General features: G+C 38.3%; 3 protein-coding genes, 1 non-coding gene and 1 pseudogene across 5 annotated transcripts; 2 read left to right on the top strand and 3 right to left on the bottom strand.

Moving 5' to 3' along the window:
- The first annotated feature begins 205 nt into the window (after positions 1-205).
- Positions 206-5396, top strand: LOC108984563 (translation initiation factor eIF-2B subunit delta). Of its 2 annotated transcripts, none has more exons than XM_018956566.2 (7): positions 206-895; positions 2646-2801; positions 3076-3437; positions 3750-4494; positions 4589-4685; positions 4776-4830; positions 4972-5396. In XM_018956566.2, the coding sequence occupies exons 1-7, from the start codon at positions 364-366 to the stop codon at positions 5032-5034; spliced, it is 2010 nt and encodes a 669-aa protein (XP_018812111.1). In that variant the 5' UTR covers positions 206-363; the 3' UTR covers positions 5035-5396. The 2 variants fall into 2 exon arrangements, with proteins under 2 accessions (XP_018812111.1, XP_018812110.1); XM_018956565.2 differs by having other exon boundaries at positions 206-904.
- An 853-nt stretch (positions 5397-6249) lies between these two features.
- Positions 6250-8418, bottom strand: LOC108984560 (probable transmembrane ascorbate ferrireductase 2). Its single transcript, XM_018956563.2, has 4 exons — positions 7997-8418; positions 7820-7868; positions 6771-6970; positions 6250-6662 (listed from the first exon to the last, which is right to left on the bottom strand). The coding sequence occupies exons 1-4, from the start codon at positions 8138-8140 to the stop codon at positions 6357-6359; spliced, it is 699 nt and encodes a 232-aa protein (XP_018812108.1). The 5' UTR covers positions 8141-8418; the 3' UTR covers positions 6250-6356.
- Positions 8419-9437: 1019 nt separating this feature from the next.
- LOC108984545 lies at positions 9438-25774 on the bottom strand (annotated as a pseudogene).
- LOC118344330 lies at positions 21088-21221 on the bottom strand. Its single transcript, XR_004798103.1, has one exon. It is a non-coding gene; the product is annotated as a U6atac minor spliceosomal RNA (small nuclear RNA).
- Positions 25775-25890: 116 nt separating the features above from the next.
- Positions 25891-27099, top strand: LOC108984561 (pollen-specific protein-like At4g18596). Its single transcript, XM_018956564.2, has 2 exons — positions 25891-26205; positions 26310-27099. The coding sequence occupies exons 1-2, from the start codon at positions 26043-26045 to the stop codon at positions 26645-26647; spliced, it is 501 nt and encodes a 166-aa protein (XP_018812109.1). The 5' UTR covers positions 25891-26042; the 3' UTR covers positions 26648-27099.
- Positions 27100-27604: the final 505 nt, after the last annotated feature.

Genomic DNA, 27604 nt, shown 5'->3' with positions numbered 1-27604 from the left:
ATTTTATCAATTTATCTAAAACTATCTTATCTTATATCACTGTCTAAACCAGCCTAAATCATCATACTTTATTAACACATCGTCAAAAAATGGAAGAAAAAATAGAAAAAGAAACAAAGATAAACTATCTATTTTTCCATTATTTATTTATGTAATTTTACATTTTCTGTTTTTAATAATTTTAATTCTTTTGGCTGCCCGCAGCTCTGGTTCTTCCTCTCTACTCTACTCTACTCTCCTCTCTTATATCAATCCAAATCCCCAAGCTTTTCCGATAAAACCCCGAATATTTTCCGGGAAAAACTTCCTGGGGAAATTTTTTTTGGCATTTTCCTGCCAGCCAAACACCTTTTCCATGCTCCAATGGAGCCCCGCCGAGCTCCACGCACGGTGATCGACCCCAAGGTCCGGCAAGTGGGATTCTTTGCTCCAGGGGCCCCGCCTGAGCGCGCTGTCTCAGGCCCACCCGCCCCGATCGCATCATCTTCCTCCTCATCCCCTCCCGTATCTGACCTCTCCCCCTCCCTCTCTCCAGTCATGATCCCTCCTCCACGTCACTCCTCCGCCGACAACGCCCTCCTCCCCTCCTCATCCTCTTCCCGTCCGGTTCCGGCCTCCCCTCTCCGCCAAGACTCCCTCACCCCCGCCTCTGGGAGGAGATACAGTAAACCGTCGGAGTTCTTTCCTGCCATGTCCCTAACGGCCTCATCGTCCTATGCCGGTAGGATGGTGGGAAACGCGGAGTTTTCCGACGACTTGAGGGGAAATATGGTAACAGTGGTCCCCGCTGCGTCGTCGTTTCCGAGTGGAGGGTTTGATCTAACGGCCGTGAAGGCGAGTAGCGTGCCTGCTAGTGGGTTGACGACAGTGTCAGTGGTGAAGATGATGCCTCCTGGTATTACTGGTAATTGCATTTATATCGAAATTAAGCCAGATAAACCACAAAGTTGGCTGATTTATACAATGCAGATTTTATTTTTAAAAATTTATTTTCAAGATGGCAAGTTTTTGTCGCCTTAAATTCTTGGTTCGAATTTTTGATATAATGGTCCAGCCACCTTGTCCAAATGCTGAAGTTAATGATTGCTTTGAGGTTTTATTTTTTGGGTGGTAAGGAAGCTGAGTTTTATCAACGATCAATGAATGAGAGCAAGGCATAAATGGTAGCTTAGAGTTGTATTTTGCAATCAGCAAAGTGTACATGCAACAGTCATATTAGTTTTTGATAAAAAATGGAGCTTGACTTTTAGAGGTTCATCAAATGAGGTCCTCCACGCATTTTTCGTATTTGTCAATTCATTATGTAGAGAGAGGAGCTCTTAAGTGAGCAAGTGAGAAGCTTTTCTTCAAAGTGGTTTCTCTTTCTATTATGTATTATTATTATGGAAGAAGAAATGCGCAGGAAGTTTCAATTGATGGCGGGAATTCTGTGCTTTTTAGAGAGATGGGAGGGGAGAAAGTCCCTTAAGCTCAGCCCATAACAGAGTTGGGTTTTGTTTCTAAACTTGAAACAGTGATTGCTTTTGCTTCGTGGGAGTTATGGTACCCATGAACTAATAAAATGAGCATCGTTGAGTTCTCTGACTTCCCCAAATGAATAACTTTTACGGAGCCCTTTGGCCTCAAAACCCCTCGCTTTTGCATGTTTTTGGGTGTTCCAGCACCACGTTGTTGCTATGTTTTCTGACTTTTCAATCAATTCCCTTTCCGGTCATCCTTATTGGACTTCTTTGTTGGTTGGAGGAGTCCTTTGTAATTTTCCTTCATTTATATTCTTCAGAATTTTCGAAGTCATTCAACACAATAAATATCTAGTCTCTTAAATGCCTCTCATCTGGTATTCTAGATTCCAATTATTGCCAATCCAAGGTATAATTAGGATAAGTCGTGTACTTTCCTGCCTCTGCTAGACTGCTATCATGCTTTGTAAATACCACTAAATAAGGTATCATATCATTCTATATGTTGTTTCTTCTTTGCTAAGTCTAAAGGCTGGGAGCATTCTGTAACTATGTTCTAGCTACTTATGAGATATTGGGATAGAGATACTCAGTAATTACAAAGGACACCTGGTGCAATTATATTTGGCTTCACCAAGCATGATTCGGGCAACATGTGATGAGATGGTGCTATGACGATATCATCCATTTACCTTATAATTTCTAAAGCTGTTGGTATTTGAAATTGCAAATGAAAGTAATAAGAAATATAAAAGCTGGAGTTTTTGTGAGGCAGTTGGTAGCTGAAAGGAGACTTTTGATATAAATCTATTCCTTTCTCTAAAAGAACCTAGGATAAACTTCTGATCATGGATCATGGTATCATACAGTAGGAGTTGATTGGATACAATTTGAATTCTTTATGGAGTTACTTATTAGTGTTTTGTCAACTATCTCTTTCAAAATGTCAAATTTCCCGGCATGAAAAAGTAGGCGGGGCTTTTGGCAATCAGAAACTGAGATAGTGATTTGTTGAGGATAACCGAGTTTGTCTAGAAGCCGTTGTAATTGAATGCCAGTAAGATATTGATATTAATGGCCAGACATAAATTCCTCCATCATATAAAAGAAAAGTGATTGCCTGCTATTTATTATTCTTTCTCTGGAAGATTTCATGGCTATATAAGAGTTTCACTATTTATGCAGTTTATGACCCAGAAACAATAGTAGAAAAAGTAGGAGGATCAGTTGAAGTGCAAAATGACCGGCCTGAAAGCTCAAAACCACTGAAGGAGAAAACTTCAAAAGCTGAAAGGCGTGCCCTTCAAGAGGCTCAACGAGCTGCAAAAGCTGCTGCAAAAGGTGCAAAAGTTTCTTTTGTTACTTTTTATTGGGTTTTCATGCTAAAATCTATTTAAGGGAACATGTACTTAATGACATTGTCTTTGTTGTTTATTCTATACTTTGTTTTCTACACCTGCCTTCATTTGTCCTGTTCTTTTATTTTGTCAATATAGCATGCGTGAAAGAATAATTTGTGCTTTTTGTTTTTGTTGGAAGGTAAATTTTATATTCTAAGTGCTACATTCTGATGATCCTATTGTTATGCATGCTTCTTGGTTACAATGTTTGTCAGCTGAAGGAAGTAAAGTACCTGCATCTTCTGGGGCAGTGATGGGAGCAAATGCAAAACCAACTAAAGCCACGAAGTCTCATTCACAAAAGAATGACAGTGCTACAGTTGCAGGTTCTGAGAAGAGGGGAGGTGACCGCCTATCAGAAAAAGATAGAAAGAAAGATGCTCCTCATCCACGCATGCAGTATGATGATAAGATCCGAGTGGAAAAGGCAAAAAGGCGTGCAGTTGTAAAACAAACTGAAGCTAGGAACAGAGTTGAATTGTTTAGGCATTTGCCTCAATATGAACATGGAACTCAGCTTCCTGATCTCGAGTCAAAATTTTTCCAACTTGATCCTGTTCATCCTGCAGTTTACAAGGTGTTATATGAACTTGATTTGCACTTTCAGTCGAGTTGTGTGCTTAGTAGTAAAAAGTAATCACACATATGAACTGGGTGGTTAAGTTTCTTGGAAATCCATGTCAACTCGACCAAATATTTGATTCTGGCCATAGAATTTCTTCCACTTTGTCAGTGTACCTAGGCACCAAACGATGGTTATTGCTGGATGACCAAGTATTGATATGATGGGGTTTGGCAGTTGGTACTTTATTTTATGATCTTTTATGTGAAAGAGCGAACTCTTCTAATGTCTAATTAGGATATTTTTTTATTTTATGGTCGGTTTCAGGTTGGACTACAGTATTTATCTGGAAGTATATCTGGTGGCAATGCTCGTTGCATTGCAATGCTTGAAGCATTTCGAGAAGCTATCAAAGATTACTCAACACCATCTGAAAAAACTCTCAGTAGAGACTTAACTGCAAAAATAAATAGTTATGTTTCATTTCTTATTGAGTGCAGGCCTCTTTCAATCAGCATGGGTAATGCAATTAGGTTTCTAAAAAGTCGTATTGCAAAGGTACCTTTGACTCTGTCTGAATCAGAAGCAAAAGCATTGCTTCAGTCAGACATTGAGCATTTCATAAATGAGAAGATCATACTTGCAGACAATGTGATAGTCAATCATGCTGTTACAAAAATAAAGGATGGCGATGTTCTTCTTACATATGGGTCATCTTCTGCAGTTGAAATGATTCTATTACATGCCCATGAGCTTGGCAAACAGTTCCGTGTTGTGGTAGTGGACTCTCGCCCGAAGCTTGAGGGGAAACTTTTACTTCGTAGGTTGGTGGGAAAGGGCCTTAGCTGTACTTACACTAATATAAATGCCATTTCTTATATCATGCGTGAAGTTACTCAAGTTTTTCTGGGTGCTTCATCAGTATTGTCTAATGGAACAGTTTACTCAAGAGTTGGAACTGCATGTGTTGCTATGGTTGCTCATGAATTCCGTGTACCAGTCTTAGTTTGTTGTGAGGCATATAAATTTCACGAAAGGGTACTGCTTGATTCGATATGCTCAAATGAACTCGGTATACACTCCTACAGTTGAAAGTGATTCTTAAAATTTATGATTGCCTTCATGTGCTCTGGCCAATTATGGATCATCTGTTTCATCTCTTGCAGGTGATCCAGATGTCATTTCAGAAGTTCCTGGTAGAGATGACATTAACTATTTGGATGGTCTTACTAATAGCGAGAACCTGCAACTTCTGAATCTGATGTAAGTACTGATGATTTAGGTAATAAGCACTGCAAGTGACAAATTCCCCCAACTGACCTTGTAGTTCCTATTCTGGATTGTTATTGGCAGTTATGATGCAACACCTTCAGATTATGTTTCAATGATAGTCACTGATTATGGCATGGTAAGTCATTTTATTGGTTCAAATTAATTTTACAATAAAATGCCATAGTATTTCATGTCTTATGAGGTCTGAATTTTGAAGTTAGTTTTTTTTTTTTTTTTCCTAATCAATCTAATATATGTGCTCTGGCGTTTCTGTCAGGTCCCACCCACCAGTGTGCCTGTCATTGTGCGAGAGTATCGGAGAGAACACGTATGGGTATAATAGATGGTTTGGATAGCGTCTCCAAAATTTTGTTTGCTGAGCGGCCAATAAAATAGAGTTTACTTCTCTATTTTTCCATATTTTGGGAATAATAATGTACTCTCATCTCATCTAAAGTCGGCCTTTTTTTTTTTTGGGTTTTTAAGCGTTGTCACCTGACTCCGTGAAGAGTGCGACTCCTTTGCCTCTCCGAGCAGATTTGGTGTTGTGTTCTGTTCTCCATTGTTGTAACATTCTCTTTGCCCTTTCCCTTTTAGTTTCTACTTTTGTGGAATGCAGAACCCAATGTGACAGTTTTGTTGCCAAATGTTGACATGCTTTAAATGAGTCGTAATTGAATTGCTGCTTTTATTTATTGGATATTTTAATTATGGAAAACTCGGCAATCCTACCGTACCATTCTCCGTTGCATTCCCCCGGTCAACATTGAAAGATGAAAATTGGGCTTGTCTTTTAATGACCCAAATTCATTCTGTTGTGTTATTCGTTTTTTGGGTTTTCCCAAATAAGAGTGAATTTCTTTGAAAAACGCCAATAATAGAGAAAAAAGACGGATTTTTATTTTTTATTTTTTAAACAAGCATATTATAGATAAATAAATCAGTTATAGGATACAAGAGATACAAAGGACATGATCGCCATATCACTATCCTTAAACCCTACTGCATTCAATGGGAGCCGTTGCATAAACTGCCTCCCCACCAGATAATCCCACGGTCTCCTATACTCCAGGAGCTGAATTGTTACAGTTGGTTTAATCTCACATTGCTTCCGTTCATTTATTTTATGGGAGTTGCACTCCCTATATTTTATCCATTATTATCTAATCTTCAACAATTTAATTTTTTTTTTTTTAAATTTTTTATCAAAATGTGTAATCGTTTGCAAGGCGGGTACCAGTCTCCTAGTTTTACCAGCTACCAATCTAATACAAGGATCAAAGTCAAAGATGCGTGGCACGAATAAAGGGTTAAAACTTTTAAGACTTTTCCCGTTTAGAAAGCTTCAAAAAATCATATAGGGCAAACACTATCTGGGGTGGAATAGAAAGTCTCAACTAATCGACTACCAGTGCACATGTTTAACTCCTGACACATTATGTGAGAATTCTGTAGTCTCAATCCGAGCCCCCAGGATCCTCTCTCTCTCTCTCTCTCTCTCTTTTCTTGTTTTATAGGACCAATACTAAAGCAACAACATTCTCTAAAACTTGGCGGAGCAAACAAAACAGGAATGATATTTCGTTAGAATCTTGGTGAAGATATGGAATAAAAATACACCTTTTCGTCTTAAGAACCATAAAAATATACAAGAGCACCTACTCACTCTGTTGGTCCTCTGCGGGCATCAACTAAGCCACTGGCAGGGGTAACAACCGCAAGACTGACAAAACCACCCAAGACGACGATCAAAATACCCAAAGAATTGACCAGAATCGCCTCCATTGAATAGCGAGATATTACCTTGTTGGTTTGAAGAAATGTAGCCTTCTCTAAAATGCCAGTTGTAGCAGTAGCAATAGCAAGGGCATAGATATAAACCCCAAAGAATACATGCCATGGAAGCAGGGTTGCTCGACTATTTCTTGAGCCACCTGGATACCAAAAGGTTGCAAACCCAGCCGCCCACTAAGCAAAAGAAATGATTGAAAGAAATTAGACTTGTGATCCCAGAAACCAAGTCCGCAAGAAAACAAGTACAAGCATGCGTAATGAAAAAGAGGTATTTTTTCAAACCTGAATGCCAAAGAGGAAAAGGCAAGCTAGGCCCAACCACGAGTGCAGGCTATAGAAATTGTCGATTCCCTTTTCATTGTGGAACTTTAGAGCAGCCCATACACCAATGACGCTTAAACAGAAAGCAAGGGACTGTAATGTGAGATGAATTAATTTTCTAAAGCTCTTTGTTCCTGAAATTGTCTTGTATGCAAGCATGGCTGCACAATACCATACCAAACGTTAAAAACGGGAGAATTCTTCAACACCAGCATTACAGAGAAGATGACACCATTCAAGCTGATGATCAAATTCTAAAATCATGCATAGTTCGAGACTTCACACATCAGATAATGTACTCTTTTGAGAAATAATAAAGTTCCAGGTAACTGCCACTAAAACATTTTTCTAACTAAATAGAACATATCTTGGATTCTCATGTTTAAGAGAAACATAAAATATATGAATAATTCAACAAAAAGCACAAGATGCAAGTGCTCCCTGCGTTCCTAGGGAAGACGAGATCTACCTACGTATTAATAAAACACTTTGTTAACATTTGAGATGAAAAGATTTTGTCAACCCAAAAATCATCAACAGGGAAAGCATGTCAAATTTTGGAACATTGTAGGTGACTTGATAAAAACATTTTTTTCTGGTAACTTGATAAAATATATGTGAACTGACAATCAAAGTCGAGACAAGGTCTTAACCCAGGCAATTAATCAAAGCCTATCATGAACATCAAACAATTTTAATGCCTCCACTTTAAATGTGCAACAGGTCTTAAACCCACGGCTAACCAGGTGGAGGGTTCTTAACCATCATAATCTCTATCTACTTTCTTATATGGAGGCGAAATTTCATCCAAGCCAGAGCTTATTCACCTAATTATACTAAAACATGATTCAAATATTTTTTAGATTATTGTGAGGTTTAAGCTAAATTGACTTCATCTATAACTCTCCTACTTAATTATTAAGACTAACATTAACAGGGCAAAAACTAACCAAAGCTCTCCGCTATCCATCAAAAGCTCAGTTAAGAAAAAAGGAGGCCTTTACATATACCTTCGCCATTAAGTAGCAGGAGCCCGATCACCATCAGAACGGGATGGACCTACAACGCGCATTGCAAAGATAACATCAACAATCTAATATTCTTAACCTAAGAAAAAACCGACTTAAGAGAAATGGAAAAACTTTAGAGAAAATGAGAAAGAAATCGAAAATGGGAAAAGAGAGTACATTGAAGATGAGATCCTTGTCGTCGGAAATGAGAGCTAAGCCTCCTCTGTAATGGAGGGTCCAGGTCAGCACCAGAGTGGTGATTATGAAGCCCATCACCCTTACAATGAAGAAGATCGGGAATCGCACCACAGGAACCGCCATCTCTTCAACCAGGGAGAGAGAGAGAGAGACAGAGACAGAGGGAGGAAGGGAGGGGGAGAGATCGAAGTGGTTAATATTGGAAGTTATTAAATAGAAGTAATTTGCGTGGATTAGGGTTTTAAGATGTTCGGGGATCTCTTGCCTGTTCTTTCCTTGAGATCGGAGGATAAGTATCAAACTACAATGAAGTCAGGAATGGCTGAACCCGAAGTCGTTGTTCGTCAGACCATTACAAGTCTGACTTCTCCTCTCCGACTTTCTAAATTCTATTGGTTACTAAAAGAATTAGGAAAATGCGAAGCGTCCCGCTCCCAGCTTCCGCCGAGAGTTACCGCTGCTTGCATTTTTTTTTTTAATTAAAAAAATATTTTTTAACGATACTGTAATTTTTTTAAAAAAAAAAATAAATTTAAAAGTGTTTAAAAAATATATGTAAAAAAAGTAAAAAAAAAAAAAACACATCAAAATAACTAGCAGGAATCAGGAAAATGATATTCTCACTATTGATTCTTACAGTTCGGTATTATTATTAAAATTTTTTATTTTATTTTTATATTTTTTAATAATATTGTATTTTTTAATTTTTTTTAAAAGTATTTAAAAGTATAAAAAATACATGTAAAAAAAGATAATAAAAAGAATAAGAATAATTATACCTAACGGTAGGCAGTGGACGTAGCATGATCCAAAAAATTATGATAATCTTACCATTCTTCTACTATTATTTTTTACTTTTTAATTTTTTTTAAGTTATTCTTTTACTTAATGATTAAGAAAGTAATTATTAATGAAATTGTATATTTTTTTAAAATTTTTTCTTAATAATTGAAGATATTAAAAAAGAAAAAAAAAACAAATACATTAAGAGTAATAAAATGATGGTAAAAGAGTTATAAGTCTATCATTACCCTTCTTAAAAATATAAAATATATTTAAAATATACTATGAGAAATGTGAGATAAAAAAAAATAGAGAAATACTAGATAGACCAACCGAATATTTGTACCGATGGGTGCATTTTTTCTTAATGTTTAAGAAAAATTTAAAAAAAAAAAAAGATAAAAAAATGAAACAATTGGTCATTTCAGCGGTAAACCATCAATCTCCATAAAATGATCCAAAGAATAATTTTAAATTAAAATGTCCAAATTTTATCGCAATGCCATTTATCATATTATCTCAATATTATCATGATTTTATCACTATTTGATAAGTGGAAATTTCCAACCAAGTAATAATAATAATGTCATAATGATCGAAAAGATACCAATCAAATTTTTGAGAAATGCTCAGTGAACTGATTATGTGCATCGACAGGTGCATTTCGTTGGTGGACATCCTCCGTCAACGTAGAAGGACCCTTTTTGTTTTGGGTTGGGCTGCCCTTCCACTCATAAGAGGCTGGTTCAAAAGGTCTGGTTATTGAATTTTAAGAAAGATGTTTTTTTTAATCAAAATGGGAGATGGGGCGACCAACGTAGTTACCCTATTTAGGCATGACTATAGGAGCCCCTCTCTACTGTGAAATGTCTCGTTTGAGACATGGCTACTGCCCAATGGGCGAGCCCGTCACCACAAAGCTGTCAACCGGTTCAAATCCCATCTCATAGACCCTTAGTTAGGCACTACTCCCACAAGCAGTTTCGACTTACACATCACTCAAAATCCTAACCTCAAGGCTATGGAATGCCAGTTTGTTGTAATTTTCTTTTCTAATCTTTTCTTTTTTGGGGGGACGGAAAAAATACATTATTTATTGCAGTAAGCAATTAGATTTGTTAAGAACAGAGAAATGCATTGGCAGGTCAATATTTCAATAGAAATTTTGCTACTCATGTAATAAGCTTTCATATTAGTAGTGTATCAAGAGCATCACCAAACATCCTTGCAAACAAATATTTTCTTTTATGAATTCCTCAGGGCAGCAAGTCAGTCTTATCAGGTTGACCATGAAAATTTTGGGTTGTAATTGTACTGCTTCGGCGCTTAGTTAGTGCCTAGGATGCATGATGAGAAAATCCAAAAGCTCACCCCAAATGGGACCACCGGAGGAGGCATATGAAGATTGCTGCATACCATTCCAGAAAATGGCTAATTTAACAAATTCAAGTTTTCACATAGAAGGAAATTTAGAGAGGAATAGCTTGTAATGAAGGAAAACCGGAAAAGAAGTAGAGGCTGGAGAAGGGACAAGTATCAAGTACCAGGACTCCTTGTAGGATCTATGAGAAGGTATGCATCCCCTCCCATAATAGCTGCTGGGACCTGAAATATTCTTTCCCAAGCAACAAAGGCTTGAAAAAGTCATTTAAACAGATTAGAGAGAGAGAGAGAGAGAGTACACTTAAACGACCCTGACTGATTATGCTTAGCATAAATTGCAATCCAAATCCCTTTGTATCAGGGTATAATTGTTTTAGCACGATCTCAGAGAATGTAAGCATCACAAATTGTACAAACATATTCCTCTCTGGGGTTTGAAATGCACTCCAAGTGGAATTTAGGTTAGAACTATAATATACACTGAAAAGTCACTGCTTACTAGGAGGGAGAGCTAAGTCCCCGACCCCTCCCAAAATAGCCATAGACCCTTCCATAATAACCACCATGTGATCGGCCACCTCAACCACCCCAATGCCTTGGCATATAGCCAAATGTCTGCATGACCATCACCATCAAAAGAAGCATGAAAAAATAATATCGTACCACAGATACTGACAAGGAGAATCAATAGACAATGATTGCAATGTGTAGATAATGAATTCATCACACAAATGACTCAGAAAAGGAATTCTGTAAATTGAAGTGAGATAATTATAAATAATTTGCAATTATGTTATCATACACTACTAATTCAATTTTGAGAACAGCAAAAATGAATATTATTGAATAATATGAAATTAGTTTCTTAATTAGAAAAAAAAATAATAAAAAATAAATAAAAACCTATCACAGATTCACATGGGAAAAAATAAAAAGGTAACAATACCTCGGAATCTTTTCTCACTTGTTCAGAAAATCTGGTCCTCCCATTACGTGATTCACGATCGAAAGCACCACAAGACAGGGAATTGAAAAAGTCATCCTTGACATAAACAGGCTGAAGAACAAGAAATCCAACAATAAATAAATTGGCTTAGTATTTTTGTAGATTTTTCAGAGAGAAAGAAAGTTAATTGGATCATATTACCTTGATCTCATGTTTTAATACTCCACCACTGTCTTCATCTTGTGAGTTTTCTACATCTTCTTGAGCTCTATTGCTTCGACCAAGATCACCCCAAACTTCATCCTTGTTGAATTTCTCATCCATTGCTATAAAATCAAACTCCCCCACGGAATCTGGTCACAGGATGTGAAATCTGCTAGACATAGTTTGCAACTAGTCAAAAGCTATGCAAAACCACCATGAATGAGTGTATAGTCCTACAGAGGCAAAGAGGGTTAAATTTGTGTAGAGAACTTGTGGTTAACAATGGTAACTACTGGAAAAGTTTGGAGAAGTGTGCACATGCTTTGGCAGTGCATTTTCACAAATTTCCCGTTTGGTTACTCCTCATTATAGAATTCATAATCAACTTCTTTAAAGTTCACATTATTATGATGGCTACAGTACACATCATCAAGACAGCCAGAGTTGATATAGATGCAGTGCATACCCCATTTCCTCTTCCTCTTTCACGTCCTCTATTACTATGTTGATGTGTAGGAGCTCCACATGGCTAGAAAGGAAGGGGGAGAATTGACAACAAAGAAGCATATATTAGAATGCATGTCATATTTTTGAGCCAGGTATTAATCTCAAAGCCGGATCTGTGCAGCCAAAACATGGGAAGGAATCACCACACCCATTTCCTCTTAAATTCTTTCCTCCCAATCTAAAGATTAATATCATCCTCTGCTATTATTCTATAAATTTACACAAAAAATATATTCTATAAAGTTATAGAACTTGGAAAATTTTTACCTAAATGGGCATGACTAGGAAAGGTAGTTATGCACAATCAGGTGAAGTACTGGGAGCCGGAAGATATCATTTTTTTAAGGTAATTAAAGATTTTATTATAAAAAGGCAAAGGAAAGAATATTCAAGATGCTAGAGTTCAAAGGCAGGAGCGTGGTAGTAGGGCATAACTAGGAACCATAGGTCTGTAGCCATGGACAATAAGCTAAAAGTGCCAGGAGCAGGTAAGAAATCTGTTCGAGCTAGTAGTGCTCAAAAGCAGGAGCTTTATCTTCTTTTCAGATCATAAAATGTGTTCACATATCATTCACATGGAATATTCTATTTAATCTTTTTCAAAGCACGGTCTTCTTCCTAGGGGTGCAATTTATTTCTTTAAGTAGTTCAGGTAAATGTGGCAGTGTTCATGAGGCCCATGTAATGCAGTCTTTGTGGAATTATTCTATGCAATGTTGTTCCAATTTAATCTTAACTAACAAACTGTGGCGCCCCCGACCCCCATGTAAGGAAAACACGGGAATCGAGACGCCGGGATGATAACAACACGGTCACACATCCCAACGAAAGTGCCAAGTGTGTGTACATGCAACGGTGTACAACAACAACGCAGCGGATTAGTCAACTATGTACCAGAATTTAAATACAAGTAAACATCAGTAAAGTTTTAAAAGCAGTTGTACAGTCATCCAAAATAAAGTTAACACATGTCCCAAAAATACAAAGGGTAAAATAAGATAACAATAACCAGTGATCCCAGATCACTCCTCGGGCGGAGCCGTCTCCTCAGGCTCGCCCTTCCTCCTCCTCATCTGCATCAAAATCTGCGTTACCACAAAATGGTACCGCAGGTAAGTATAACCCAAAAAATATACTCAGGAATATAAAAATGCATTAATGCCACCAACATGTATGCATATGAAGAAATATGCATTTTCCTTAAAACATCATTTTCCCCGAAAATGATAATTTTTCAACACATGCCAAAAATCCCATTTGGCCCAAAAATAATCCGTAAAACATTTTCCCAGAAAATGAATTACACAAAATCCAACACACGCTATTTTCCCAGAAAATAGTCCATTTAATCCGTCAATACCCTATGCACCATGGCCTCCCCTAGGGACCATCCGCACGTCCTGGCTTCGTAGCGATGCCCAGTTCCGCGCCCAGCGCGTTCATGGCCGAGCACCCACTACGCAACGAGCGATGCCCAGTTCCACGCCCAGCGCGTACAGGACCAGACATCCTCTAGTCCCCGCCAGCAGAAGGACCACGGAGTTGGCACGAATCTCTCGTCCGATCCCATTGTCGCCCAGCGACAATGCAGGGGACGTTACTCAGTTTATTCCGCTCCCGAGTAACCAGAGGAGCTCCACCGAGATAATGCCCCATCTCGGCTTGGGGTCGTGAAACACACGCACCCAAAAATATTCTCACATAAAATCATAACTTTCCAAATCACACATGAGCATGAATGCAATATACGAAAACCTAGTTTTCTTTACAAACATGATCATGCATGAAATAATGAAATGCACATGTACCAACACAAATCCACATTCCTCAATAACCAATAACCAATCCAATCAAACCAACCCAAACAACTCCAATCATAAATCCATCCGACCCCCGAACTCCTCGGACTCAGTCCGGCATGCCAAAGAATACAGTGAAATGCGTTAGTGCAAAAATACATAAAATTCATGAGAATACTTTGGAGAAATACTTACAGTGCAATAAAGCAATTTCCGAAGGATCACGAAGCTGAAAAAGGCGACGTCTGAGCAACACCACAGTGTAAAATACACTGTGGCCGTGGGTCACAAATACCCACTTTCCAATGGAGACAAACGAAGACCCCAAAATGATAGGGTAGGGCCTAGAGAGGTCGGTGAAGCCAATGGTGGTGGTGGTTTGCCGTGGGTGGCGGCGCAAGGGGCGGTTTTAAGGCCAAAAAGTCAAAATCGGAAATGTACTTAGTGTGGCTTCACCGGTGACGGATCGGAGCTGGGGTTGGGTCCAAAGGGTTGCCAAGAGGTCGGGGATGAAGTGGTAGGAAGATGGTGGCCGGAGGTGGAGCGACGGCGGCGCTGGAGCAAAAGGTGGCCGCGGCTTTGGAGGGTGCGTGTGGGCTACCGGCGGTGAGATAGGGGCTGGGATTTGGGGGGTGAGGTCGCCGGAGGGAAGGGGTGCTAGTCGGCCGGGCGGTGTCGCGCACGGCAGCGCGACGGCGGCTGGGCTGGGAGGTGGACGGACGCACGGGGAGAGAGAGAAAGAGAGAGAGCTCGCGCACGGGGGGAAAGCAGCGGGAAAGAAAGAAAAAGGAAAGAAAAAGAGAAAAAGAAAAGAAGAAAGAGAGGAAAGAGAAAAAAAATGAGGGAAAGAAATGAGGTCCAGTCCTCATAACTTGGGTCACGAAAATGATCCAACGGAAATGATTTTAAAACCACAAATTAAATAAAATAATTTAAACGTAATGGTAAAGTCAAATTGAAATAATTAAATCTCACAGTAATTAAATAAATATTAAAAGTAATTTAAATGCATAACAATAAATAAATATTAAGAAAGCACATAAAAATAATTTTCAACAAATTAAAAATCCTAAAAATAACCCAATTAAAAAATCCAATAATTTTAAAATAAGAGAATAAATTTTGAATCCATAAAAATAATTCATTCAGTAAAAATACACTAAAATACGGGGTGTTACATCCTCTCCCCCTTAAATAAAATTTCGTCCTCGAAATTGGCAAGGTCAACATTAAGACTAAGACAAGAATAAGATTCAACTAAGAGCAGACTAAGAACATACCGCCCAAAATAGTCCAGCAAGGCCACTCTATAAGCAACAAGCCCAACCTTCTCTACGATCTGAAAATGGCCAACATATCTTGGACTAAACTTTCCTTTCTTACCAAAGCGCTTAAAGCCTTTCATAAGAGAGACTTTAAGATAAACCCAATCACCTTCTTCAAAGGATAAGTCTCTTCTTCTTGTATCTGCGCTTCTGCCATTTTAGTCCTTATAAACTGAACTTGATCATTCATTTCTTGAATTATCTCAGGCCCAATTACTTTACTCTCGCCGACTTCATCCCAACACAAGGGTGATCTACACTTCCTTCCATACAAAGCTTCATACGGGGCCATCTGGATGGAAGAATGAAAACTGTTATTGTAAGAGAATTCAATAAGCGGTAGATGATTCTCCCAACTTCCTTGAAATCCTATGACACAAGACCGCAACATATCCTCTAGAGTCTGAATAGTACGCTCTGATTGACCGTCTGTTTGAGGGTGATACGCAGAACTAAACTTCAACTTAGTGTCTAAAGCTGCCTGCAAACTCTTCCAAAAATGGGACGTAAACCGCGGGTCCCGATCTGACACGATACTCTTGGGTACTCCATGCAAACGCACTATCTCCTTGACATATAACCGAGTCAACTTACCCAAAGAGTCAGTATTATTAACAGGCAAGAAACGGGCACTCTTGGTCAACCGATCAACAATCACCCAAATTGAGTTCTTCCCACTAGGAGTTCTCGGTAAACCCACAACAAAATCCATAGAAATATCATCCCACTTCCACTCAGGAATAGGGAGAGGTTGAAGTCTACCAGCAGGTCTTTGATGCTCAGCCTTTACTCGACGGCACGTGTCACATTTCTCAATAAACAAAGCGATGTCCAACTTCATTCCTCCCCACCAGAAATTCCTCTTTAAATCTCGATAAATCTTCGTGCTTCCTGGATGAACTGAATAAGGAGCCGCATGGGCTTCTGCCAAAATCCACTCTTTAAATTCAGAATCTCGGGGAATCACTCTACGATCCCGAAACCGAAGAATACCATCCTTATCCAAGCTGTAATTCAAGGGTCCTCTAGACTTCCTGACTCTTTTCCTGATAGCTAACAATTCAGGATCTCTTCTTTGAAGAGTCTTCAATTCTTCAAAATCCACTACTCGGACATCCAAAACTGAAGATAATAATTCCTCTTGCTGAGAACTCTCGATAAGAAGTCTCCTCATTCCATAAAGGAGAGAGTCCAAATCTGATGACTCTGCTTCATCCACTTGTTGAGATTTTCTACTCAAAGCATCAGCGACTAGATTCGCCTTTCCTGGATGATACTTGATCTCACATTGATAGTCGCTAATCAGCTCTAACCACCGTCTCTGTCTCATATTGAGATTCTTCTGAGTAAACAGATGCTTCAAGCTCTTGTGGTCAGTAAAAACTTCACAGGCTTCACCATACAGATAATGCCGCCAAATCTTAAGAGCAAAAACTATTGCCGCCAACTCCAAATCAACACCTATGCTACAACTTCTAAACCTCCATTGAATTCTACTTTTGGTAACCTAATAGCCACTTCCAAAGCTAACCATCAATAACAAATTGCACAACTAAATTATTAATCTCCAATTACAAGTATCTTGTCAAAATTCAAGTCACCACTAATTCCCCAAAATCAGCACAATCTGAACTCCTGACTACAACCAAAAATACCACGCTCCTGCTGCGCACTCTGATATTCGCAACATGCATAAAACTTATGTCCTCAAGAAACTAACACCATCGAGTACAAGGTAGCTCCATTCCTATTGACCAAAAACTCTTATCACATCTTGGTAGAAAAATACTCCCTTTCCAAAACCACGAATTATAACTCAAATTCCTCAATTAACTCTCGCAGCCTTAATCAAAATCAATTCCATAAAATACATCCATGATCATTGACAGAAACCCAAACTCAAACAACCTCAGCTTCCCAAATTGAAAATAAGCAATCTCAACCCAAAATACATCACTTACATTCTGAACAACATCTAATCTAGCGGTGACTAAACTCACTACGAACCACCATAGACTACACCAAAACATCATCAAAACCTTCTTGGTAACTCACCCACTTATCTCTACTCCTACAAGCTAGCATTAACATAACTAATTCCTTCAATAGTACATCACTATTATACCTCAAGGCAAACCATACTGCTCAATCTTCAATCCACCAAAAGTCATTGCAAAGCACCCAAGGATCCTAATACTTTATTAACCGCATACTTGATCATCTTATCCACTGTTGATACCTAAGGTTCAACTTCGAAGATCTTATCATACACCATACATGATGTCCCAACAATCTCTCTTCCAGTTAAATAACAATGTCCTTAATTCAACCAACTGGATGCTCAATTTCCAAAAGAAAGTATAACCTCAAAAATTTAAATTCCTAGGTGACCTCAAGTCACAATTAATTCCTGAAGATAATCACAATAACTATTCCCAACCATGCTTCATTGAGTAACCCACTTCAACTGCACACTTCGATCAACTCACCAAAAACTCCAAGCCAGGGTCTCTTAAATTACCACTATTGTGTCAACTCTTCTCCAACACCTACCAAAGTCTCTTCCTCCAACCAAAATGAGACTAGGACTTATACTCTCCGAAATCCATAACCACTCACCACTCCTATACATCAATGTCACGCACCCTTAGCCAAAACCAATAATCCTCCAAACGTGCAGATGATCATCATTACCATTTCCATCACTAGACCTATATCCTCGAAATCAACAAGAATCATTTCCTAAATTTGCACCATCTCTTATCCTTAAAATTGATACAGATTAAATCCTCAACCTATCACTGAAACATCGAGCTAAAAGCAATAATCTTTCGAATTAGATCAACATCCTCAATCCTCAGAAAATACACGAACTAGATAATCACCTTCAGTCTCCAAAGAAATTATCCTAAAAAAAATTCTCATATCAGTAACTCAACTCTCATCAATCCTATTTTAATTCAGTCCTTCAACTTTGTAATTCTAAAACCTTAAACAAAATAAAATCATTTTCCGAAATCCTTAAAATCGATGATCTCAAATCTAAAACATTCACCCTATAAAACTTGTAAATTCTAAAACCCCAAATGTTATCAAATTGCTTATTGAACTTACCACCTTAAATCTCATAACTTATTTCCTAAAAACTATAAAGCCTCAAACCTCAGATGAACTTATCATAAATCTAACCTTGAATTTTGTTGAACTTACAACCTCCTACCCCAAAAACTCATTACATAAATCCTACAGAACCTAAGACCTTAATTATCCTAAGCAATTTAAAATTATTCCCCTCCTTAACAGCAATTCGAATTCCTACTCCAAAAAGTTCACCCTGACCATGATGTTCGAGCCTCGATATTAAAACAAACCAATCACCAAGAGTTCAAGCCTACTACATCAAATATTCAAGCCTAACAATGGCCTTCTCAGTCATACTATCTTCCTGTCATAGCGTAATCCTTAACCCGCCTTTCAATTCCGAACAAAACAAAACAAAACAAAATCAAATCATAACAAATAAAATTTCATACATAAAATAGCATACGACAAAATGCATAAAATCAATGAAGTAGCTCACAATAAAATGATTAAAACAATAAAATAACATACCATAAAATAAATCAATAAAATAAATAAACAAACAAGTAATATACAATAACTAAATAAAACCAATAAAACCACAAACTTTAAATTAAATAATTTTCAAATCACAACTTTTAAAACTTTCTGGTACTGCACCTATGGGACATGTGGTTTTACCCAGAGCCGAACTGCTCTGATACCACCTGTGGCGCCCCCGACCCCCATGTAAGGAAAACACGGGAATCGAGACGCCGGGATGATGACAACACGGCCACACATCCCAACGAAAGTGCCAAGTGTGTGTACATGCAACGGTGTACAACAACAACGCAGCGGATTAGTCAACTAAGTACCAGAATTTAAATACAAGTAAACATCAGTAAAGATTTAAAAGCAGTTATACAGTCATCCAAAATAAAGTTAACACATGTCCCAAAAATACAAAGGGTAAAATAAGATAACAAGCTAGTGATCCCAGATCACTCCTCGGGCGGAGCCGTCTCCTCAGGCTCACCCTCCTCCTCCTCATCTGCATCAAAATCTGCGTTACCACAGAATGGTACCGCAGGTAAGTATAACCCAAAAAATATACTCAGGAATATAAAAATGCATTAATGCCACCAACATGTATGCATATGAAGAAATATGCATTTTCCTTAAAACATCATTTTCCCCGAAAATGATAATTTTCCAACACACGCCAAAAATCCCATTTGGCCCAAAAATAATCCGTAAAACATTTTCCCAGAAAATGAATTACACAAAATCCAACACACACTATTTTCCCAGAAAATAGTCCATTTAATCCGTCAATACCCTATGCACCATGGCCTCCCCTAGGGACCATCCGCACGTCCTGGCTTCGTAGCGATGCCCAGTTCCGCGCCCAGCGCGTTCATGGCCGAGCACCCACTACGCAACGAGCGATGCCCAGTTCCGCGCCCAGCGCGTACATGGCCAGACATCCTCTAGTCCCCGCCAGCAGAAGGACCACGGAGTCGGCACGAATCTCTCGTCCGATCCCATTGTCGCCCAGCGACAATCCAGGGGACGTTACTCAGTTTATTCCGCTCCCGAGTAACCAGAGGAGCTCCACCGAGATAATGCCCCATCTCGGCTTGGGGTCGTGATACGCACGCACCCAAATTCCATTCTCACATGAAAACCCATAGCTTTTCATAAACACATGAACATGAATGCAATACACGAAAACCCAGTTTTCCTTTACAAACATGATCATGCATGAAATAATGATATGCACATGTACCAACACAAATCCACATTCCTCAATAACCAATAACCAATCCAATCAAACCAACCCAAACAACTCCAATCATAAATCCATCCGACCCCCGTACTCCTCGGACTCAGTCCGGCATGCCAAAAAAAATACAGTGAAATGCGTTAGTGCAAAAATACATAAAATTCATGAGAATACTTTGGAGAAATACTTACAGCGCTATAAATAATTTCCGGAGGATCACGAAGCTGAAAAAGGCGACGTCTGAGCAACACCACAGTGTAAAATACACTGTGGCCGTGGGTCACAAATACCCACTTTTCAATGGAGACAAACGAAGACCCCAAAATGATAGGGTAGGGCCTAGAGAGGTCGGTGAAGCCAATGGTGGTGGTGGTTTGCCGTGGGTGGCGGCGCAAGGGGCGGTTTTAAGGCCAAAAATGTCGAAATCGGAGATGGACTTAGTGTGGCTTCACCGGTGACGGATCGGAGCTGGGGTTGGGTCCAAAGGGTTGCCAAGAGGTCGGGGATGAAGTGGTAGGAAGATGGTGGCCGGAGGTGGAGCGACGGCGGCGCTGGAGCAAAGGTGGCCGCGGCTTTGGAGGGTGCGTGTGGGCTACCGGCGGCGAGATAGGGGCTGGGATTTGGGGGGTGAGGTCGCCGGAGGGAAGGGGTGCTAGTCGGCCGGGCGGTGTCGCGCACGGCAGCGCGACGGCGGCTGGGCTGGGAGGTGGACGGACGCACGGGGAGAGAGAGAAAGAGAGAGCTCGCGCACGGGGGGAAAAGCAGCGGGAAAGAAAGAAAAAGAAAGAAAAAGAGAAAAAGAAAAGAAGAAAGAGAGGAAAGAGAAAAATAGAGGGAAAGAAATGAGGTCCAGTCCTCATAACTTGGGTCACGAAAATGATCCAACGGAAATGATTTTAAAACCACAAATTAAATAAAATAATTTAAACGTAATGGTAAAGTCAAATTGAAATAATTAAATCACCCAGTAATTAATTTAAATATTAAAAGTAATTTAAATGCATAACAATAAATAAATATTAAGAAAGCACATAAAAATAATTTTCAACAAATTAAAAATCCTAAAAATAACCCAATTAAAAAATCCAATAATTTTAAAATAAGAGAATAAATTTTGAATCCATAAAAATAATTCATTCAGTAAAAATACACTAAAATACGGGGTGTTACACAAACTTATTTCTCTTGAAGAACCCCACAATAAAAAAAACTAAAACTAAAAAGCTTTCCAAGTTTAAAGGTACGCCACAAAAATTTTAAAAGTTTTTGTAAGTAAAGAAATTGGGCTATAAGATCCACCTTCATAGGTGGGGAGCATTAGCCAGATGTGCTGATAAACAGGTAAGCCCGAAGGCTGTTACCATCCCTATCAGGGGAGATGCAAACCATCTCTCCTTTCCACGAACACCTTAAAAGTTAAGCAATAGTTATCTAACTTCCTTAATTACAGCAATCAGCGTTTTGCTCAGTAAATTGTCAAATATTGCCAATAATACCTTATAGTTAGATGGCGAAGGCAGGGGCAATATAGGTTCTTGTGCTTCTGTTGCTGCTGTTGATAGTGATATTTCTGATGAGGATACTTGCACCACCTGAACGCCTCTCTGCACTGTTTGTGAAGGTTGGGATGGAGATACTGTGGTGGGTACCAGCTGCAAAAGCTGGCCTGGGGTTACCAAAGATGGCGTTGCTCCCTCCTTCAAAGTTGAACTTGATGTTCCAGCAATGGAGGTTGTAGATTCAGACATACTTGTAAAAGGCATTGCAGGACCATGGACTTTAGGCTTGTCAGAGACTGATGACGAAATGGCAGTTTTATCCAAACCAGAAGACAATGGAGATACCAGTGGCAGGCTATTACTCAGAGTAACAGTAGAAAGAGATCGCGTAGAAGCATTATCAGTGATCAAAGTTGTTGATGATTCTGAAACTATAGCAGAAGACTGGGCAGGAAGGATGGAAGATTGTAAATTCCGAGTGCCAAGGCTAAATGGTGGCAACAAAGGTGAGGGTGACTCTAACAAAGGTGAAGCTGGCAAGTTGGAAGATCCAGAAGGTAAAGATGCAGTCATGGCAGGATATTGCATAGTCTGCTGCACGGCAGGTGGCATTGACAAGCCAGGTGGGGGCCGAAGCAAAGATTGCTGTTGGGCTTGAAACCCAGGGGACCCATAATATCCTTGCCAGTACATTGGCACTGCAAGCCCACTGACATTTGTGGTTGGGGGAGGAGGTGATGAACCCCATGACCCTAAATTTACACTGGGTTGATATAAGGGAAGACTTCCTTGAAATGCTGGGGCAAGGAGACTCATTTGTGCAGTATGGGCACTAGGATCTGGAATGGTACTAGGACCAAAAGGAGGTAAACTCATGGATGCAGTTGGAGCTTGAGGATAATGAGACTGCACAAGGAATCAGATAGATATGAGTGTTGACTACTGCATCATAGATTGCACTCAGGCCTGAGATACAACGGTCTTAAGAGTAACAGTAGGTCTGCCAACCTGGTAATATTCCAAATGCAGCCTATAGTACTAGCTTTTACCAGTATAATTGCAGGATCGTGGTGTATAGGCATAGTCTGAATGGGTGGGGAAGATTGGACCTGCAAATCCTGTAACCGAATAGGCTGATATAATCATGACATTGTATACCATGAATAGGCTGATATAATCATGACCTTCAAATCCTGTATCGAATGCACAAAAGTTTGTATTTGAAAGCATCCAACAAATACATTGAAGCATAAAACACAATCTTTCACATGTAATCTAATTCAAAATGCTATTGTCTTTTACCACCATTCTCGTGTGAGAGTAAATTTATAGCTGCAGAAATGGTGAAGGAACAATTCCAACAAATTATGAGTCACTTGTTTTTCCAAACTGAATATTTATTGAGTAGTCTAAGCACAACAGTGATTCAATAGGCATGTTATCCCACATAGACACTCAAGACCTGAAATTCAAATCCTCATTTAACCACAATCAATTTTCACAACCTCAATTGTTAAGAAGCAAAAAAAAATGGCTTTATCATTATGCAAAACACATACATTACATGATCAATATCTGCCATACCTTTATGTACTCGTAAACTTTCTCACTTGGAGGAAATTGCAGGCCATCCTTTTTTTGCCCTTCTGTTCCAAATGATCTCACTGCAATGTTAATGAATTTAGATCAGAACTAAAGAACAAGAAACATGGAATGCCTTGAGGCAATAACATTTCAAGAAAACTATCTCTTTCCTTCCCTTTCTTACTTTCTTTTATTATTTATTTATCTATTTACTTATCAAAAAATTTATTTATCTATTTCTGTTTTTGGTTTGGTTCTAATAGAACAGGAGCCCATTATTTGGCGAGCTTTGGTATATTAACAGTATTTCTCCCCTCTTCCAAGTAGCATTGGTGTGCAAACCCAAAATCACAGCTTCACATAACTTGTTCAGTAATGATGTGAAATAAGCTGTCCTTATGTCCCATCCATCAACTAAATCATTTGTACTTAAATTATAAGCAGGATTGTGAGGTAATATCTCATATGAATCATCATGTATACATTTTTCAAAGTTGATATGTGTCAACACAAGTGTATCACTCAAGCAAAATGACTCAGCTACCAAGCTGGACAGTGACCTGGAAGAATCCATCTCAGCAGAAGCTTCAGGAATATCATCTTGATTCTGTATTCTGTTATTCTTTGGCAGCTAGTGTAACTGCATTGTAATACCTCAAATTCCTTTTTTATTTCTTCCTTGTAGCTGTACTCAGGTCTATAAATACACTGACCTCACATACTGTAAACGATATAGTGGAAATGAATAGAATTCCCAAAACTCTCTTTTTTCTTGTGCTGTTAATATGATAATGTCCTTCTTGACAAATCACACATTTTAATGATGATGCTTTTACTATTGTTCCTGTTATGGGAAAGTTGCCATTATTATTGTACATAACACTGACAGAGGAAAAAAAAGAAGCATCATTAAGTTCAAACCCATAATCCACAGGGTTATGCACTTCATGGTCTCCTGATATTTACTAACACAGTTGCAAAATCTGACATTTTGCCACTCAAAATTGGCCTATCTTAACCTATGTCACAACGTATTGCATCACACTTGCATACATTCTCACTTCTCAGACGCTTTTATCTTCGTTTTACACATTCTATATCTGACTACAAACATATAGACATTAATAACAATGTAGCATACACGGTATAAAATGCAAAGCATCATAAAACGGCTCCAGTCTATCCCTCGGTAACAAGGCAACAAAACCCCACAAGATAGCGGAGACCCAGAAAGCAAAGCCCCTGCAACTATCCATCATGTATAGAAAATATTATAGTGTAAAATGTAAAGTCATTTCCTATACCATTTCTCAAGCCGATGCTGGATTCCTCGGTGTTGATGTCAAAGAGAACGCCTTCATAGCGAATTTCGGACTTGGAAGTCAAGCTAATCAAGCTACCGACATAGGAATCGACGGAGCCACTTGATGATCTGGGAGGGTTTGCTGCTGCTGCAGCCATGGCGAAGTGAGAGGGGAAAGAAAGCAAAGAATTTCACAAGCTCAACTACTTTCTATGGTTTGAGTGCAAGTGCCTAAAACTGACCGTTTTTGTATCTCCTCCCTCCTTTTCTGTGTTTGGGTTTTAGCTCGTAATGGATATTTCTCTGCTTCAATTCCGATTAAATAAAACTATATTATTTTACAATATTCAATATCATTCTTATAATATTTTAAAAAATTAAGAAAATTTAATCAGTAACTGTAGCGTTTTGATCAAGTTGAGATTCACCCTGTATTTTCTTTTATAAATTGTAGGAATAATATTTTGAGGTATGATAAATTTTAAATTAGTCTAATTGGTATAAATTTCAACCATTTTAATTAGAAAAATATTCTAACCACAAAATGATTACTTAAAAATAATCTTATAAATTGATGTGATTTGATGTAATTTTTTAAATTGTAAATGCACTTTTATTATAAAGCAGATATGACGAATAACACGAAATCACGCCAATTTATGAGATTACTTTTGTGTAATCTTTGTATGGCTATAACACTCCTCTTCTAATTAATAAAAAACACATTTATAACTTATTACTTAAAAAATTTTTATTCTTACTTTAAAATTTAAAAAATAATAATATAAAAATATTCGACTGCCTTGTGATGGCGCTCGTCCCATCCCATAGTGGCCGAGTTCAAGCCACATATACATCCTCCACGATGCTTATATAATAAAATTTGATTTGTAAGGTAAATTAATTTTAAATTTTTATTACAAATTAAGTCTTATAAAAAAGAATAGACGGTGTGGAGGGTGTTGCAAGCTTTTATCACTAGTGTAATATATAAATAGTTCCTTGTTCATTAAATCAGATATCAAAGTTCAATAGTCTAGAGTATTTTAGTAGCTAAAGATGATTTAAATATCGTTTATTCCGGACATATTGTGACCCAAAGAGTAAAAAACATGAAATTGGTCTTATGATTTCATCTGTCATTGAGGCTGATTTCTACTAGCAGGGGACAATTTTTTGGAGAAGTGTATGTTTTGGCCTTATAAAAGATTGAAAAATTTGTTGCCAAAAAAAACTAAAATCTTAGTAGTTTTGAAAAGTCGTAAATGCTGGTTTCCAAAATTCTCATATGGGTACGAATCATTTGAACTTCACTGTAAATTAGTCACAAGAACAAATGGAAATTGGTGAATCAAACTGAGCATTGAGCATGAACATCATATATATATATATATATATATATATATATATGAGCTTTATACTTACCTAATGAGTAATGACTTGGTACCCTGCAGATTGTATTGTGGAGCTGAGACCTTCACATCAAGCACCACCACCTCTCTCAGTTGAGTTAACCCAAAGGAGTTATCAGTATTCCTTCTCAAAAGGAATCTACCCTCTTCTCTCTCCTACGCATCAAGTCCATATCTTGCCAAAGGACATTCACATGACTTTGTTTCTTGTGAAAATGATAAATTTCCTCTACTTTTTTGCTTACAGTTGGATCTCCACCAACTTAATTCTGCTGCTCACGATCCACACACTAAGCAGTTCATCTTCTCCTATGTGATAATGCTTTGAAAGCTATTCACAGCGAAATAACTATTGATAAAAAGAAGCCTATTTCGAGTGTGGTAGCTTTATTTTATTTTATTTTTTTATACTTTTTCCTCCAGAGTTGGCCATGAATCTGGTGATTCTCTTTGTCATTTCCTCTCTGTTTCTCAATTCACTTTTTCTGGGAGTTGAGCCGGCAATAGCCAACTCCCAGATCATTGTAATGGGTTTTGTTTATTGTGACATCTGCTCCAACAACAGCTTCTCCAGACACAGCTACTTCTTACCAGGTGACACAAACTTATTTCAAGTTTTGTTGGATATGTTAATGCTGTCTTAATTTATAAGGAATTTGAAGTTCATAAATTTCCATGTTGCTGTCTGTCTTTACCAGATGCAGAAGTTAGAATAGACTGCAAATTCAAAGCTATCTCCCGGAAAACCGTAGAACAGATATCAATCTCAGTGAATAGGACTACAAATAAGCATGGAGTTTACAGATTGGAAATACCATCGGTTGATGGAATTAAATGCGCAGAAGATTCTGCAGTCGTTTCTTCCTGCAAGGCAAGCTTAACATGGACTTCATCTTCTTCATGCAATATTCCTGGTTACACGACCACATCTGATCAAATTGCAATCAAATCAAAACAGGCCAATCTCTGCATCTACAGCTTGAATGCGTTGAATTTTAGACCATCCAAGAGAGATATCACTTTATGTGGAACCTAAATAGACGTCTTCCCAAGCTCTTGATTCCCAGTTTCCACCAATCCCCCCTCCCTATATGGTTTTCCTCTACTCATTCCTGCATAATGCATAAACTCCATGCACTTCCTTTGGTTACTTCTCTCTCTTCACGATCTTTTTCCTTCAAAATGCATCCTAAAACCATCATAGAGAATCCGAGAAACCCAAAATACCTTGGATACCTTCTCTTCTCCCAGCCCATGGTTGAGATTAGTCTTACATTTTCTTTACTGCATTATGTGTCTGGTTGTTTGAATTTTTACTGTATGCCCAGAAAATGTAGTGCATGTATAGTATGGATGAAAGAAGAAACTCGATTGTCCAGTGTGTTATTGGTATATTAGGTGTCCTTGTTACATGAACGGGTTGTAAATTAAGTAATGACATAATGAAGGGCAATCTAAGGCATCTCAAACAGCCCCATTTGTAAAAAATGTTGTGTATAAATCATTTTTTATTTTATTTTTGTGAAAACAACCCCAGGAATGTACCGTTCTTTTCCGGTGCCACGATTATCCAGCAGATAATATCCGGAGGAATTTTCCATTCTTAATTTGTGAGAAGATAAGGTCCTTCAGTGAATGGCTTAAACATCCCATAAACATTCTAAAATATTCAGGTGATCCCAATCAAATGAACCAATTTTAATTTACCATGAGGGAGAGGTTCGGCCCCATGCCTGATTGGATGGACATGGCCCATCCTCCATTTTACTCATCTGCTGCCCTACTTAGAGCCGCTCATCACATGAAACAAGCTGTTTTTGTTTTTGTTTTTTTTAGTTTTTATTATATTGTTTTTTAATTTATTCATGCTACGGACGTAACTATAATTCTATATGATTTATGTTGCTGATTGGACAGACATTAGGACAAATGATCAAACCATTTTATGGTTGATTGAAGTCGAGGGGTGTAATGTCTAACACCATATGTGAAT

The sequence above is a fragment of the Juglans regia genome, chromosome 1, assembly GCF_001411555.2.
Source record: "Juglans regia cultivar Chandler chromosome 1, Walnut 2.0, whole genome shotgun sequence".
Lineage (NCBI taxonomy): Eukaryota > Viridiplantae > Streptophyta > Magnoliopsida > Fagales > Juglandaceae > Juglans > Juglans regia.
This window is presented reverse-complemented; position numbering and strand designations above follow the sequence as displayed.